Here is an 18,365-nt window from a genome sequence, read left to right on the forward strand (position 1 = left end):
AACAATAATAAAATTATCGTAACGTAAGTACCTAACTCCGCAGTCAATGGAGAATAATATTAGATTCTGTACATTCTCCCACTTTGTTGTCACATTACTTCGCTTTGATGTTATTGACTAGCAAATTACGTAAAGCGACTAATCAATGAATATTCAAATATAATACATATAAGTTAGAAGTATCGGTATTTCTAAAGAATGTCAACATGCATGAGAAAAACAAAATACGTTTTTGTTATGTTTTGATGTAAACAAACTTAATATTTAAATAAATAATAATAAAATAAATTTACCTTGGTACTTAAGCATCTTATGACTAGACGAGCCAACGAGTCCATTATAATATACGCAATGACTACGTCCCTACGTCTTTTTCTCGCGAGCCACATCTTCAACACATACCTACTGTATAGGGTTTGCAATCTCGGGATCCGGAAAATCCGGGATTAATAATTATTTACACGACGTCTGTTGAACTGAACAAACGTTTAGTTAATTTAGTTGTTTTCACAGTAGACCAATAAAACAACACATTTAAAAGACCACCCATATTTAGAGTTGGGTATTTCCCGAGAACATCTCAATCTCGAGATTCGGGATTTCCAGAAAAGAAATTATCGAGAATTCTCGAGATATCGGGAAATTTAAAAAAAAAACTACAAAAATCTTAAAATCAGTGTAAAAACAGACAAATTCAAAAACAAAAGTATTTATGTAAGAAGACAAACAAAATAGAAGTAGGAAAACAAAAATAGTTCAAAACATTACTTATTAAAATAGTATTTCAAAAAAACACAGACTGTCAATCGCGTGCGCTTTTGAGACACAAAATTCCCTGATGTTGCAAAAATTGCGCTCAATTTGATTCGACGTCGGCTTAATAATTGTGTTAAATGCCCCGATCATTCTTTGAACTTTTTGTGTTTTATGTCCACTTTTTTCATATAGAAAATCGTTTTTTTCAATTAATATTTGATAATAAAGAAATCCCGAATCCCGAGAAAAGATTCTCGAGATCCGGGATTTCCCTAAATGTTAAAAATTTCAATTCTCGAGATTCGGGATGGGAAATCTCGAAAATTTCTCGAGAATTCCCGAAACCCAACTCTACCCATATTTATACATTTTTTTATTCACTACACTAATTGGTCCAATCACTAAGCGCGAAGCGGCACGAAACTTTGGGTCATAGGCGGGGGTCGGTTAAAAAAATGGATGTTGTTTTTTCGATTTGTAATCATATTATAAACAATGTTATTTTGACATTTAAATGTTTAACGAAAGTTAGTGGGAGGGGTAAACTCATGTTTTGATAATCAAAATTATCGATACAAATTCATATTACCTTTACCATGTCATACTGTAAGACGAAACCTGGTCCAATGATAGTATATATTTCAATGTCCATCAAATACCTCTTTATCATTATGTTTGTTATTTCTGTGATATAAATTATAATTAATTTTGTTCTTAACTTGTATCTTATTGCATCATCGTCGTCGTCATGGTCTGCCGGGATCAGCAACTAAAATACTATTTAGTATCTTTAAAAAGTATATCATTGGTTTCTTTTATATTCACAATACACTAATATGTACCCGTGAACGCTATCTTAATTGTAGATATAAACTTTTCATACTATCCAAAAGGTTGTAGGTATTTCCAACCTTAGGTTTCCCATAATGAATAATTTTATTATTGTTAAAAAAAATTCGAGTAGGAAATGAATGTTTGAAGCTTCATTAGGGCTTACAGTACCTCATGGTCGCTTTTTGCCTGAATGCGCCCCTGTTCCACCAAATTTACAAGATTGACTTGTAGTTAACTTAATCAGTAGACCATGTGTCGACCTTTTGCTTCAATCTCAAACATTTAGACTCATCTTTATAAAAAAAACGTTTTTTTTTTCAATATGCCTACCAATATTTTTTCGTATCACTAATTATTTCGTAAATAAATACAAATAAATGATTCGAATTTCATCTTTGTTTTTGTCTAATATAGGGTATAAAATAATACTAATTTCGTAATCCCGGGATTGTAATCCCTACTACCGACAAGCATAATAACTTATTCACTAACGGCTAAAGGGACCAACACAGCCTGAGCCAGATAAGAAGTAAAATAATATATTGTGTAAGTAGATAACATATTATATAAAATTGATTTTGTGATAGATGTTATTATACTGATCAATTGGTAATTGGCTGGAATGTCACTCAGCGAATAAATAACATTGGGCTTGAAATGGAACGGAGTGAACCGGAACGCAGCTCCGGTTCATGAAATCCTCGCGATACGTCACGTGGAAAAACTTAAAACTGCGTTCTGGTTCACTTCAAATTCAGTTACTTAATGCCTATATGGCTATATGGCATATGCGGAATCGAACCGATGACTGACAGCTTCCGAGAAGGTTGCTCTGCCAACTAGGCTACACTTAATTACGTATACCTAAATACGTGGCTAAAGGCATATTATGGATGTTCTATTTTAATTTAAAAACTCAAATATAGATGGTACATATTTTTAAAGGTAACGTCCTGATATAGTTATTAGATAAAGTACATAATTATTCATAACACAAGACAACTGATAATAAATAATACACACATGTCGCCATTATAAATAAAACATTAATAAATAACGGAACCTCGGGAACCCCGAGTTTCTTAATTAGTTCCTAAAATTCGGAGTCAGAAGTTTCGTTGCAGGTTCCAGTTCCAAAATCATTAAGGGATAGTCGGTGTTCCAGGGTTCAGTTCCGGTTCCATGTCCATCTCCGAGTAGAAGCCGAGTAAATCGTATTTTGAAGTATTAAAATATTGTAGATATATTTAAAAAAAAAAAAACACATTTAAAACCATAAAATAAATATATTATTCTTAAAACAATTCATATTAGTATTTAGATAAAAATTTATTCCAATACAATGCCAGTGGCAGTGATGAATTTCTTATCGCCAATTTTTTGTCAAACACGTCGAAATTTTTCTTTTGTAGATTTTTCAAGTATGTATCCACAGCAATCGCTGGCAACAAAATAGTTCTTGCTTCTTTGGGTACTGCTATGCTGCGAGCCTGTTGAAACAACAAAATATCTAAATAAATCAATCTACACTGATAATAAAAGTGTCTGCATGTGATTTAGAAATATTTGCCTTTCGATCGGCATTTTGACAATTTGTATGATACCGAAGCACAAAATATATATTTTTTATCTACATGTCTGTATGTTTATTCCGTTAAAACTCAAAAACTACTAAACTAACTCAAGTGGTTAAAGTCAAAACGTTATCTACAAAAAAGTGTTTTTTTTTTAGATAACGTTATTTTACATTCTCGACTACATGATAGTCAAACAACTTTATGTCAATCTTTTCTAGTTTCTTCTTAAATCGACAGTAAAGTTGAACGTTAACTACGTAAAGTTACCCTTGTTTTTATATTTTTTTAAAACCATACCTATAAATTTCAACATCACCATAAGCAAGATAAATGTTACAATACACAATAAATTATAAAATATGAACATTAAGTTTTAAATAAACATATTTGTTGAGCTACAAAAAACTAAAAAATCGTTTTTTGGCTCTCCTGTAAAGTTGCACTTACGTAGATAGCGTTGTTTGACACCAAGCCTTTACTAAATCAATATTGAACATAGTTATACAGAATGTAGCCAGTCCACAATAATGTCGACCTGAGATAATGGCGCTTTAGCAACAACATGATATTAAAAATGTATGTAAAATTGTAAATAGTATTTTATTTCAAGAATATTTTTTTGCGGCTTAGCTATTTTCAGCAGAACGTATAGAAAACCTTCTCGCATCTGATCTATATCATATATAATTTTTTTATTTTTTGTGGACTGGCTACTTTCTACACAACTATGTCATATTGATGAAACTTGCACTGGTAGAGTTTCATCACGATACCTATCTCAAAAGGCTCCGAACGCACAAAAATTACAATTCGTTACGAGTAGGAAAAGTGGTCAGACAACAGCTGCGGTTAAATGAGGTGTAGGCGAGCGCCTTGATCTAACCATTCTAACCGTTATCTATTTTATTTATTTGAAAAAATAAATCGAATCAATCTATTTCTTCATTCAGTATTATATGTCTACTTTTTACTTCGTAGATATTTCACGTGGACAAAGTCACGGGCTATCGCTAGTATGTACATAATAAGACCAGGTCACGGGACGGACATGAAGAATTTTAGCTTTGAACCGGGTCAGGTCATCACCGAGTGAGCGGTTTGCTTTTTCCTCATCACCTGCCATGTCTTCACATTCGTTATGCAAACGTATGCCATATACCACGACGTAACAAATGTTAGAGCTGAGACGGCCCATAGGAACCACAAGGAACTACAAAAACGCGAGTGCCTGTAGTTCGTATGTCAATACAAGGAATTTATTTGAATGTGCTGGCCTTCAATGCCGGGTAAGGTAACATACACACGGCGCCAGGTTAGGTTAGCTACGTTTTTGTGATTTATTGCGGCACGTGTACGCCGGCTCCTAAGTCCTAAGTCTAACACATTTTTTGTTATTTTGTTTAATACACTAATTTGACGATTCGATTAGGTACTTACGTATTTGGAAACCTTTGTGATTTTGTTAGAAAATCTGTGAGCATGAAATAATAGGAATATCTTCCAATATTTTTTTAGACAACGAAAAAAGGCCATTAAATTATTATTACTGGTATCATATTAGGTTTTTGGGTTGTCATCGTGTGTTTTTTTGTCCTTCTTGAGACCCATTTTCATTATCTTGATAGCAAACAACCGTGAAAGTCTCAAACAATATTACTATACTTATTGTTACTTTCGCCGATTGCTTGCGGAGCATTACAATATTATTTTATTTTGTGTTGAATATTTTGTGACAACTTTTTTTTAAATTTTCCAATTCAATTTTTCCCGATTTTCTTCCCACTTTTCTGTCCAGCTAGCTACTCACATAAATAATGTCATATAAAAAGTAAAAAAATAATGTCAAAATAAAGGACAGTCCTCCAAAATAAATGACGAGCAGTCGTAACTATAGTAATATGTTTTATATTATATTCTCTAACTTCCCATAAGGTCTTTTTGAATACAGATTCGCGAGCAGAACGTAGTTTGACTTTTTGTGTTACCGCCCTATATAGATACCGATAGTCAATGGTGTGGTCAATCAGCCATGTTTGCAAATCATAGAATAGATACCCAATTCTAATTGGGTTGGAAATTATACTGAGACTGTTGTAATACGAAAATTTTGAATGTAAGTAAATAGATGATAATCTGCTGTGACGTCCCGAGGCAAAATGCCGTCCCTAGTCAGCTCTAAAATGCCGCCCCATTTTTATACAGCATTTTTTATCATTCTTTCGTGACTCCAATATTTAAGAACTGTGTTCTATGGATACATCACTATCAAAATATATATCTACCACTAAAACATTCAAAATTAAATTTATAAATATTTCCCTCAAAAAGTGGGGATTTTTGATGTTGGGAATACAGTGGCTTCTTGCATGTAATTTTTGCGATACATTAATTTTCTCTGGGCTCAGTGTCGCTTTTCTTCCTCACAAAAAATGGAATCATTTGTAATAATATTTTTACCCTTAGATCGCAAAGATTTAGGCATCATTATTAAATCGATAATCGATATAATGACGGGGCGACGCTCTGTGAAAGGAGGAGGGGTTGCATATTTAGTGTCGACAGCCAACGAAACTTCCGTAAGCGCTGGTTAATAAGCCGGACAAATCTGCACGTGTCACCAAGGATACCGGATGTCGCAGGCCAACAGAATTAAACTAGACATCGCGAGTCCGACAAAAAAATACAGTCCTCTTTTATGTTAATTAATACATTTTGCTTCCAACCAGTGCGCTGATTTTTTTGAATGGAAAGATATTTTCGTTGTTACTATGTTTAGGTAGCTATTTATATATATACACAATGATTCTCCTCGATTTGCCGCCCGGTCAATCTGCCTTCCCCCACGGGACGTCACTGATAATATGATAAAATTCCGAACCAGTTAGTTACCTATTCATTTTCAAAGATCAATATAATATAATACCATATTCAAGTAAACTGTGAAGTAACATGGCAACCGACATTATTTTTATGATTTAAAAGTTTTAGGATGATGACGTCGCGCGAGATAAATAATATATTACTATCATTGAGGTAAATTATTAAAGCGAAGCTGGCGCCTGCTATCGAGGCAGTCACACACCAAAAATCAAGTGAAAAAGTTGAATGTTTATACGTCACACTGTTTTTCGTATTCTTACGGTGAACCGTCTGTTATTGGTGCGTACTCTATCGTCTGTTTCTAAAGTCTTAACTATAAACAAAACAGAAATTTTTACGAAATTTAAATCGACAATGGCTGTGGAAACTAATAAATCATCAAAAAAGTGAGTTCAGAGAAAAATACAAGCATAATATTATTATAATGATAATGTAATAATCGAAAGATTTCTTATGTTACGGTAATCTTGCCTTCACATAAGCCATAAAGGATAACCAGTTTTTTTGGTATATATTATTATTATTACGCCGCGCCGAATTAAATAAAATTGATATCAGTGTTACCATCGTTTTTAAATGTAATATACCTAATTATAATACAGTTTACGAAAAGTGGGTACAAAGATTAGTATTCCAGAAAAAAAACTATAGTACACGGTTATTTCTCGTGTAGACTCTCAAAATCATAGTATTTTCGGCGTAAAATTACAGTATAACTCACTATTTTACGTAGAACCAAAATGCTAGTATAATTATTATTAGGAATTGCAATACCGAATGAAAATACCAATACCGGTATTTCGGCATTTCCTATTGAATACCGGTATTCATGAAATATATGGAATGGAAATATCATTAAAATATTGATATTTTATAGTAAAGATATCTAAATAGGTATATATTATAATATAATCTTTAAAAATAGGCAAAGATTAGATACGGTAGAAATGTTGATGTTTACAAATAGGTACCTATAGTCCGACAACATAAAACTGAACCTTTTGATGTTCGGTTGTGTTCGGCTGTTTTCTGCCAGTACACGAGCGCGTCTAATAATGAAACGCCCCGTATTACACGTATAAAATCGACTATTATTTTCAATATGAATAAATTATTAAACTACTGTCCACAGCAAGATCTCGGCGAAAACAGAAAGACGCCTTAGTAGCATGTAGAAGATTTTTCGTGTTGTCATTTTTTGAGAAAACCAAACCGGCGAAATTAGGTTTTTAATTTATAACAATAATTCTATTTTCAGCAATTCACTTAGAAACCCAATTATTATAGTATGGTCGATGACACCGGGGCTTCCAATTAACCGGAGGAATAATACAACCCGGTTAGCGGTTATTTTGCGAATAACTAACCGGGTAACCGGTTATAACCCTCGTATTTAAAAAATGAAATTTCAAGTATTTTCGATATTATTTTTTCTCTTTGACTCTACAATTAGACGTGGATTTTAGCCACCTCTCAATTAATGAGATATAACATATGTTATCCACTTGCTGAACCTACTACGTCCATGTCCATGCTCTGAATCCAAACACATTATTGAAAAAGATCATGTGACACATTATCACTCGCTCATGCGGGTACATAATATAAATAATTTTATTAATATTAATTGTTACCTACATAATTTTAATATTGTTAAGACATAAATTTTGAATGATTTGAAGTGAGTATTATTTTTGACATTTGTTTTTGATAGCATTTGGTGCCTAAAACTTATAAATGGGGGAACTCTAATAATAGTTTAGACAATAGTTTGACAATGATTGCCCAAAAGAAGACAAATTTGACCATTTTCATGAAGAATGGGAAATTGGAGATTTCGCTGGGATGATAAAATACAAGACGTGTTGTTTAATTTGTAACGTCTCACTATCTTCAGCCAAATACATAAATTGACCAATGACAGAGGTAGAGTATGGTAGATCACTGCATTCTGACACTGGATAGTAATTGATCACAGCCTACTTCAAAAATTAAGTTGTCATAAACATTGCCTACTAATAATTGGTCATATTTTAAAATGTTTGGCATTTTAATAAACAATAATCAACACTAAGTCAGCAATTAATACTAGAAAGAATTAATTATTATCAAGTATACCTATACCTACCTTTCTCTCTTAATGTGATTATAATTTTGTACTAACATGATAGATAAAAAACATTATGATTATTATTTTTCAAATAACACTATATACTAGGTACTAATTTATTTAATTAAATAAAAAGTGGTTAAGTAACTAGTCAATTAATTTGTAATCTCTTTTTAGAATTTCATAGCTTCGATATTTTTGGAAAATCCTATCAATGACAACATGAATCTAATTACCTACTTACAACAACGTAAGGTACCTAGTGATTAATATATGCATAATGAGGGTTTATTATTTGATTTTGCAATCATTCAATAATAAAATTTAAAAAAAATTCACTTTTGAAAAGAGGTCTTAAATCAAAACAATATTTTAGATTGGCCGTGATATACATGCACCTGAAACACACGCGTAATCTTTAAAGGCCGTCCCGCTGTTATTTTTGTCTCTTTAGTTTATATACTTAGATACCTACTAATAATTTTAACTGGTTAACCATGTGAAATTACCCGGTTTTCGGTTAGTTTAGAAACCCGCAGTTACCCGGTTTCGGTTATAACCGGTTTGGAAGCTCTAGATGACACCACCCAAAGACGTAATCGAAAGGGAGTAAAGGACATTTTGGCAAAATTGAGTTATTTATGGGATTAGATTATTTCTTATTAGAATTATAGCATCCCAAAAAATTGTCAGCGTCAGTAATTCCGTGACAAAGTTACAATTAGTTTTGACACAGTAGTTAGTGAAAAATATATGACCAATAATATTCCTATTTCAAATTGATCTCCTGTAAAGTTGCGAATCGTCACTTACACCCTATAAAATCGATGCGTATATACTTTTGCGCCAAGACTTTTCCTCTAAAAAAGCTAAAACAAAAGCACTTACACTCACAGAAAGCGGGTGGTTTGTTGGTGTTTTCAATAAATTGGGCAAATAATACTCTCCTAACTCCATTGAAACTTAGGAGATCGACTTAGGGCTTTGATATTCACGGAATGAAATTAAAAAGAGACTACATTGTAGCCTTCCCACTTCTTGTTGCCGGGCAACGGATCGGAGAGATTCAACGAAGCTTCTCAAAACATAAACCAGACCTGGGTATCACTCAATAACTTAGTGCCATATTCATTATGAACAGGGATCTATTAATAGTTAAAACCTCATTGGTCCAAAAGTACAAAACATATCAATAAAATCTAATAGTATCAGTGGTTACTATTACATCATGGCTGCGGATATCATAAGAGCGATGTGCAGAAATACGGATCCCGAAAAAACAGCTGCAGCCATATCTTTAGCACAATTTTTTGCGTGGTTAATCATATTCATCTAGTTCTCTTAGTGTTATTACATTTTTTTAAAGCTATGTCTTATTTATCACAATATTTCTTTACTTCTAGAATGAAACGGTTGTCAAAAAAATCTTGAAAAAGGCATTGTGTCATCCATCCCTTGTTATTCCAATAATAATGCAGCGGTAAAATAGATTTATCGATTCCCTTAAAGACTTCGATTTTGAGAACGTTAAATCAAAAATGGCTTCAGTTTATAACCAGCGACATTTCCACCCAACAAAAGGGTTCCACAATCTTTACATACTTTAAAGCCGGGCATGTACTTAGCTTCTACATACTTGAATGCATCTTCACAAGCTATCATAGCTTTCATGTTTTTGAAATCCATCAACATTTTTACGCCACCCTCTCTCTTCTTCAAATTTTTGAGATAATTTAAGTTCAGGTGACAAGTCTGACACCGTTTTCCCGCACTCATCCTGTTTTATTATTTTAATTTTCATCTCTTTGTCCGTTGTCTTTCTCATATTTTTGTCACTCTTCCTAGCCATTTTAGGATTAAAAAATCATGAATAAATTATGAAAAAACAATGTAGAACTCTAAATTTAAAATACTACTAAACAACCGTCTGCAAGCGCACACAAAGGGTGACTAACTGCACATTGTTTAAAAAAAATTATAGATGATGCAATCGATTTCATCATATTCTTTACAACAGCACCCCACGCTGGGAGACAAAAACTTAAAAACGGATATTTTCCGATTTTTTTCCCGTCGTAAGTGAGAATGATCGTTGAGGTGGTCGTACGTCGAGAACTCACTGTATATTTATACGCCCCCGACCCCCGTTTAAGTCTTTACCATTGCATATTTTTTTTTAATTTATTTAGGTCAACTTACAGTATCAATCGCAGAGAATAAGTGTAATGAGAATATAAAATAAAAGAATATGTGATGGTCAAAATAATAGGTGGAAACAAAAAAAATATATATATCAAATTAAACACACAGTGACAACGTTATAATGTAGAAGTACGGTTGGCGAATGCCAAATGACACATAAATTTAAAAAAAAAACTGAAAGATTTCCAAAATCACTCATTAATATTTTTTCATGTTATGGAATTTATTTAATTTATGATTGGTTTATAATTCTGTATTATTTTTAGTAAATTTGAAGCTGAACTAAAGGCAAAAGAGATGGAAGGAAACACCGACGTTGTGACTGTCAATGATGAAGAAAATTCAAATAATTTTTGCAATCTCAGATCGAAGGTATCTGCCGCCTTCAAAGCCTTCTTGGATCTAATTATTGACAGTATTATAATTCTGTGAATCCGAATTTATTTTAAGAACTCGTAAAAGTTATTAATTAAGCAATCTATAATTATAAGGCTTAAAGCTTAAGATCTGTCACTGCTTAAAGTTTGTCCTGGATGAAGGTCGAAGACTATGATAATTGTAGGCTCCAGGGTGCTGAAATTTGTACTGAAGATTCAATGATCAATATCTAGGTGAACGCGAGTATCTTCAGCCAATGACATTGTCCCATTCGTGAGATAGGTACATTTTAAGTTTCCATAAGTGTGATTAAAGATAACACAACAGAAAACAATGAAATGGAATCAAACAGAAAATTTCAATTCAGTGACGTATTACTATTCAGTGTTTAACATACAGAATCAGATAAATCATTTTATTGAACTATCACTGACTGTTCCGTCAATATCCCGTTGACATGCATGCGAAGATTGACATGACGGCCGCTCTTCATTGGACTCAACCAAAGGAAACTTTTGTCAATGACTATATTTATTCAATACAAATGATGGAAATACATGCAATCGCGGGTAATTGGGAATTCTCCCAAACATCCACTGAAGACCCACCCCCGAAACATACATGAATATGAATATTTCCAAGACATCGTGTACTTTAGACGTGGACACATGTCATCAATTATCAACATTTACACATTCAATCTGCAAAACAAAATGATAGGAAATTCGGTGGAGAGCTTTGCGATCTGTTAAGAGACCGAAAAGTTTAATGTGAGGCCTGGCGGCGGTACTCGTATTGTTTTCAATTTCAAAGTATTGTGAGAGTATTGCCAGGATTGGAAGATATTATTTCCCACTTCCTTAAATAGGTATATATTTTCGCAAATTTCAAATACAATGATATATGTACATTTTTTCCTAATAACTTAGAATAAATTTTATATAGCAACATTAAATTTTCAAGTGTGATTTGTAGCTGTTATCGCGGCAACTCTTTCGATAACGTTGTTGAAGAACCGAATAAGCTTATTTTGTCGTTTATCTTCTTCACAGTAGGAGATAAATTGACTTATAATCCTCCTGCTGTCACTTTTCAAAACTTTTTCTATTATTAACACGTCTAAATGACTGATACTGCCCACATAAGAAAAATCAAATACTCGGAGGTGAAGGGAATGAATATTGAAACGCGAGAGGAGGGGATTCTAGTTCTTCAAGCCACCGCACATCAACTTAAACTTTTCGCACTCTAGTAAGAATTTTCCGACAAATGATGTTCACATTCATCAACTATTTTTTGGACTCGCCAAATACTGGCTATTTTAATTGACGTCTTTCATGTGGTTTGATTTAGTTATTGGAAGTACAGCATCCAAATCAAATTGATGAGATTATCTCGGCTGAAATCCCGAATCCTCAAAACAGATAAGAAACTGCATGATAATTGTATGCGAAATATGGTGAATGGACCGTGCGGTATATTGAACTCATAACCAAAAAATATGAAAGATGGAAAATGTACTAAAATGTATCCACAAATGACATGGCAGCTACCTGATGTGCTGTCGCAGAAAACCATAGGAGAGTGGACATACAGTATTAATCAAATTGAAGTTGGGATGTGAAACTCACAATGTTTGAACTTGACAACAGATGGAACGGTCTGTTGTTTTTGTAAATATTTGACACTACTAACATTGAGTAACATAAACAGGAGATCATAATTGAACGTAGTTATGCAGAATGTAGCCAGTCCACAATAATGTCGAGCTGAGATAATGGCACTTTAGTAACAACATGATTATTAAAAATGTATGTAAAATTGTAAATAGTATTTTATTTCAAGAATAATTTTTTTGCGGCTTTGCTATTTTCAACAGAACGTAGAGAAAACCTTCTCGCATCTGATCTATATCATATCTTATTTTTTTATTTTTTGTGGACTGGCTACTTTCTGCATAACTATGTCCAATTAGTCTTATATTTTTTTTACAAAATTTAACTTTCAAAGAATATCTTCTTTTCTGCTGGGTTTCATTATTTAATTAAACATTTTACAAGAGTTTCTCTATCTACGTTCACCTTAAGGCGAATGCTCAGCCTACCAGAGGCACCTAGTGGAAAAATGTGGATCTTGCAATAATTTGAGACTATGTATTGATAATTTATATTTTAATGTGTTTTAATTAATCAATACACATCTAAACACATAGAAAACAAGAAAAAAAAATTATGTAAAATTTTAAATTAAAGATAAACTTGTAATGACCTTTTAATTAATATTTAATTATATCTAATGGCCACCTGATGGACAACGCACCCGTTGTGTTAGACGCAGTCAATGGGTTAAACAAAACATTATAAAATGTGAATTCGTTAAAGGATCCTTAAGATCTTATTATGGTTGTATATTATTAAAATTTATATTATTATGTTTTCTTTAATGCAGGTAGCATAAATATTTCAGTTTTAATGAATTTTATATTTATTTAAAATAATATCAATTTTTCTAAGCAATAAAAATTTGTATAACTTGAAATCCTTTTTATTTATATCAAATTGAACTTTAATATTGTGACCATACCAAAATTAGATTTAATATCGACCGTGTTTAGGAAAAAGGGCGTAACCCACACAGATCAAATTTTACAAGAGAAGCAAAAAACGTTTTTTGAATGATCTTGGTTGAATATTAATAAAAAAAAAATAGGCACAGACATTGGGTGCATGATGATTGATGATTTGGTTTAATATCTTTTCGATCTACAAATAATTAAAGAAGTTATTATAAAAAAATCATTAAAATTGAGGGTAAATGCTTTTTTCCTTAAATTAAATCTTAATTAAATCTCAATTGATACCTAAATTTAGATAATAAATCGGCATTTGTAGCTTACTTCCTTTTTACAGAACGTGTATTTAGTTCTATAAATTGTTAATATCTAAAAAAAATCACTTTTAGAAAAATCAAGGGTTATGCCCTTTTTCCTAAACACAGTCGATATGCTGAAAACTCATAAGTTTTTTTAAGAAATAGTCAAACTCACCTTGGTTATGTGTTGATTTGCTCTCGACGCAATTTCAAATACGACATCCTTCATATTTTGAGAATTCACACAGCGCAGCACGTCTTCTTGACTTAAATTATATTTTATCAACAAGTCCAGAGGCAGCACCACAAATCGAGACTTTGCCGATTGCTCTACTGACCTAAAAATAGTAATATGACAATACTATGAAACTACAGGCCGCCGTACGAAGAGTAATTTTTGAAGTTACCGACATTCAGCTACCACAAGCCTACTGAAAAATTCAGTTTGCATAATGTCGCCCTAACACATTCAGTAATTATTCACAGTGACATAAGAGTAGTTTCAATACTTGAAGGATTCTCATAAAAAGGGGTATACACGCAAATAAAAATATTTACAAGATACCTTAAAAACAACCAAAGAAATATAAGGAATTACATTCAAAGTTTTAGTCATAAAAATTCTTTTTTTTCTCTTCTTTTGACGATGTCCAATCCTAAAAGGATCATATATACCAGTGGCGAAGGGTGGAGGTAGGCTGTTAAGATCAGCCATAAATAGCGCACACTAAACTTTGTCAGTCATACGTATTTTTTGGCATTCAAATAAGACTACAATTTATAGACGGTGTTGGTTAGTTTTTAAAAATCAATTAAACCTTGCGAAACCAAGCCATAATAAATAATAGTCGAAAAATACTCGTCTATCAATAAATTATGTAATTAAATCATACATAACTTTAGATATTTCATAGATAGAATAATAGTTTTTATCTATTATAGTTTGATTTAGGCAGGGATTAATGAATTTCAAAAAATGAACCAACAATGTGTAATATGTATTCTTAATCCAACGAAAACCTATAAAGATGAATGAAAAAGTGTGCACAATTCGAGTGCTTAAAGTCAGACAACGTTATCTACAAAAAAGTGTTTTTTTTTTTTTTTGAGATAACGTTATTTCACATTTCCGGCTACATGATAGTCAAACAACGTTATGTCAATCTTTTTTAATTTCTTATTAAATCGTCAGTAAAGTTTAACGCTAATTACATAAGTTACCCTTGTTTTCATATTTTTTTAAAACTATCCCTATAAATTTTAACATCATCATAAGCAAGATAAATGTACAATACACAATAAATTATAAAATATTAACATTAGGTTTTAAATAAACATTTCCCTTGTTAAGTTACAAGAATCTAAAATAACGATTTTTGGCTCTCCTGTAAAGTTGCACTTTTGTAGATAGTGTTGTTTCACACTAAGCCCTCGAATTGTGTCGTATCTCTCAAAGTATACCAAAACTATTATGGTTTGGTTAGGCAGGGTTTAATTGAATTTTAAAACCTAACCAACACCATCTGTAAATTGCAGTCTTAGTTCAATAAAAGAAATACGTATGACTAATAAAGTTTAATGTGCACTATGTATGGCGGATCTTAACAGCCTACCGATATATACGCATCCACAGAGCGAAGGTTTGTATTGACAGATTCTGTCCAAATTCAAGTCCTTTTAAATATGTCTGTCCTAGGATTTTTTTCAGTTACCTATCCCAGCCTACCTACCTTAAACAGGCACCCTTCGCCACTGGTATAATATATTATATGCCTATTCTACAAGAACCAATTTTCGAAACCATTAAATATCATAGATGTGGCAATGTTTGAAAAATACAACTTATAAAAATTAATCGTGGTGTGAGTCATGAAGAATAAAATAATTTACCTCAGCATGTTTGAAAGGCCTTGCGCTTTCCCGAGGTGCGAGGCGGCGTGATCACAGTGGACATTCTGGAGTCCGGCCACTTCTAACAATGAGTAGTAGACGGGTGATACAGCATCTTCAGAGTATTGCTCCATTTCCTCAATACTACTGAAATACCGCTTTGATATATTATTCCTTCTGCTGTTGATCAATCTTGTCAAATGACGTTTTGTAATGTTGTGGGATGAACACACCTAAAAAGATCAGCAGAATTAAATACGTAATTAGTTGGCCGGCTGCTAGAAGACAACTAGTAGTCGTCGGGTAAAATCATGATGGCATTTGTAAATTAAGCAAAATACTAATAATTCAATTTATTACTTACATTATTTTAATTATGAGATAAAATATAAATGTGATGTTATTGCTGTGTATTATTATGTAAGAGAGAATATCCGCTGCAAACATGTCTTACTTCCTGCTGCTATCGATCCTAAAGTCCAGAAGTTTCCACAGAAAAAAAAAGATTCACCTTTATAAAACTGACATATGCAGTGATATCACATGGAAGCGAATTGTGGACATTAACAGAGAAAACAACTGGACTGATCAACACATTTGAGAGGAAAATTATGTGGCAGATAAATGAACCCGTGAGTAAAGATTGGATATCAAACGGAGAATCAGGTATAACGATGAGTTGTACCGTATATACTGAGATTCAAAACTCTCCCGTTCGAAAAATTCCCGAGACTGACCTGGACGGGCCATGTCCGGTGCAAGTCAGAGACAAAGGTAAAATAGTTCTTATTGGGAACCCGAGATGAATAAGGCCAGTCGAGAGACCAGGAATCGGGCTAGGAGCAGTGGTTAAGAGCAGCGCAGGAGTCCTTATCAACATCAAAAACTGGAGAGGTGCTGTGGAGGATCGCACCGGCTGAAGGAAGGTGTTAGAAAAGGCTGAAGCTTGAATTGAGCTATTATCGAAGAAAAATAATTATGAATGACACTAGCCGGCAGACGGTCTCAGGCGTGCACTGTTATCCACCATCTCCTTGGATCGTCCTTTTCCACTCTGAAGTTATTCACTTCAACAATGCGTAGTTCATTCATTGTATATTATATTATATGAAATTCTATCCAGATATCTTCATAATAGTCATATAATAACAACATTCAAGGAGATTATAAAACTTGTTTTATAAACGACAAACCCCAAATAATTAAAGATGGTCATAATGCGAACAACTATCACTTTGCGAGTAAGAGTATATTAGACAGAGAGAAGAAAGTATAATATTACACTGAATAAAAATTTTAATTGAAAATCTCAATACTTTTTAAAACAATCTACTTTTACAATTTTCAAGACAACTACACCTTTACTTGGCAGTCAATAGATAAATAAGAAGCCTGCATACATTTTAATTCATCATAATATCGCTTACCCTGTGTAGTTCTTGAGCAACTGGATGTTCAGGAATTTTTAACTGTCCTTTAGAGTATATTTTATCGATCGTGTCGATCCAGAATTGAAAACGCATAAGACCGATCTTATCATCTGTAACTTGTTCTTGCACCCGAGCTACTTCAACGTTGAAGGCTCGAATTGTTAGAGCGCTCGCTCTCAATGAATTACCAAGCAAAAGCGTTGAAAGAAAGTTTTCATAATCATGATGTCTACCTAAAATAAAGATCAGTTATCAATAATCGATTTACATAATCGAAGTCTGGTAAAGATACTACTCGATATAGTTTTTGTATTCGAGGTCTTTTGAGACTAAAAACCAAACCGAAACCCAATACATCCGACTGAAAAATAAACCAAAACCTGATACAACCTACTTACTTTTTGGTTACAGTAGGTTGTTAGGTTTTGGTTTAGTATTTGGTATCAAATAACCTCAACCGCATGGACCGACGATATGGAGTAGCTTTACGCAAAAGTTTTTTTGGTAATGATCAGTACTCCATACCGGTTTTGCGGATGAGCAGGGGTAGAACAGTTTCATCGGGTTGAGGTCTTTAGAGACCTAAAACCATTATGGAGTACTATATCTTTACCGATCCTTATAGACGTCAGTTCATAAGTTCCAGTCTTAGATATCTCACCTTACAGAATCCATGCAATATTTACTTGAAGAATTATTAGCCAGAAACCTAACACCGACTCGCAAAGTATTAATTGAAAACAGATTATACGGTTTAATGACGATCATTTTGGTTGAATGTTATATTCCACCCAAAAATACTGTAACTTTACTTTTATCCAAGGATACTTATATGGATAGTTATGATAAAATTAAAATCAATTGTGTAATATGCGGCGCCGTCGTCGTGTATAAATTTTGAGATCAGGCATAGATTAGGTTTTGATTTGACTTTACGTATATTATCTATGGTTTTGACAGTTCTCGTACGATGTTGTAGTTTTATTAAAATATTTCCCAGTAAATATGAAACGTCGCAACACTAACATTTTTTTAACGACAAAATACTTAAATATTGTTCTTTTATTTATAAAGCTAATACCTAGTAAAATAGTTATGAATTTATGAACCTAGGGTGAATGCTATAGTAATGGGACATTTAAGGAAATGACGAAAAGTGTATAAGTCAAAGAATATTAGCCTCTAGGCCCTAGGGAACATATCTGATATGTAAAGATGCGGAATTGAATGAATTTTAAGAAAATGCATGTTAAAATAATATAACCAAAAGCATTTATTAGAAATCTATATTCTTCGGAAAAAAATGAGAAAACATAGTAATGGGACACCTTTGACATAGTAATGGGACGCCAGTGGTACAGTTATGGGACACAGCATTTAAATCAAATTATAGATTAATTTAGATACCTAAAGTCTTAGCCTAAAATAAATCTTGAA

General features: G+C 32.8%; 1 protein-coding gene and 1 long non-coding RNA gene across 2 annotated transcripts; one reads left to right on the top strand and one right to left on the bottom strand.

Annotated features, from left to right (window-relative positions):
• Positions 1 to 2,856: 2,856 nt before the first annotated feature.
• Positions 2,857 to 17,877, bottom strand: sicily (NADH dehydrogenase (ubiquinone) complex I, assembly factor 6 homolog sicily). Its single transcript, XM_085955514.1, has 5 exons — positions 17,590 to 17,877; positions 16,926 to 17,157; positions 15,499 to 15,731; positions 13,784 to 13,946; positions 2,857 to 3,080 (listed from the first exon to the last, which is right to left on the bottom strand). Exons 1-5 carry the CDS (start codon positions 17,694 to 17,696, stop codon positions 2,901 to 2,903), a joined length of 915 nt encoding a protein of 304 aa, XP_085811640.1. The 5' UTR covers positions 17,697 to 17,877; the 3' UTR covers positions 2,857 to 2,900.
• Positions 6,286 to 12,339, top strand: LOC147066396 (uncharacterized). The gene is made up of 2 exons (XR_015071607.1): positions 6,286 to 6,433; positions 10,626 to 12,339. It is a non-coding gene; the product is annotated as an uncharacterized LOC147066396 (long non-coding RNA).
• Positions 17,878 to 18,365: the final 488 nt, after the last annotated feature.

This window comes from Rhyacophila brunnea, unplaced genomic scaffold, assembly GCF_057557595.1.
Source record: "Rhyacophila brunnea isolate RB1 unplaced genomic scaffold, BYU_Rbru_1.0 scaffold_5, whole genome shotgun sequence".
Classification (NCBI taxonomy): Eukaryota; Metazoa; Arthropoda; class Insecta; order Trichoptera; family Rhyacophilidae; genus Rhyacophila; species Rhyacophila brunnea.

What these genes read in the sequence shown, in the direction of transcription:
- sicily (XM_085955514.1), bottom strand. Translation starts at nt 17,696, where the DNA reads ATGATCGTCATTAAACCGTATAATCTGTTTTCAATTAATACTTTGCGA. An exon ending in TATTGCATGGATTCTGTAAG is followed by an intron (nt 17,158 to 17,589) that starts GTGAGATATCTA and finishes TATTTTAGGTAG; the next exon opens with ACATCATGATTATGAAAACT. An exon ending in CAAATCAACACATAACCAAG is followed by an intron (nt 3,081 to 13,783) that starts GTGAGTTTGACT and finishes TTGTTTCAACAG; the next exon opens with GCTCGCAGCATAGCAGTACC.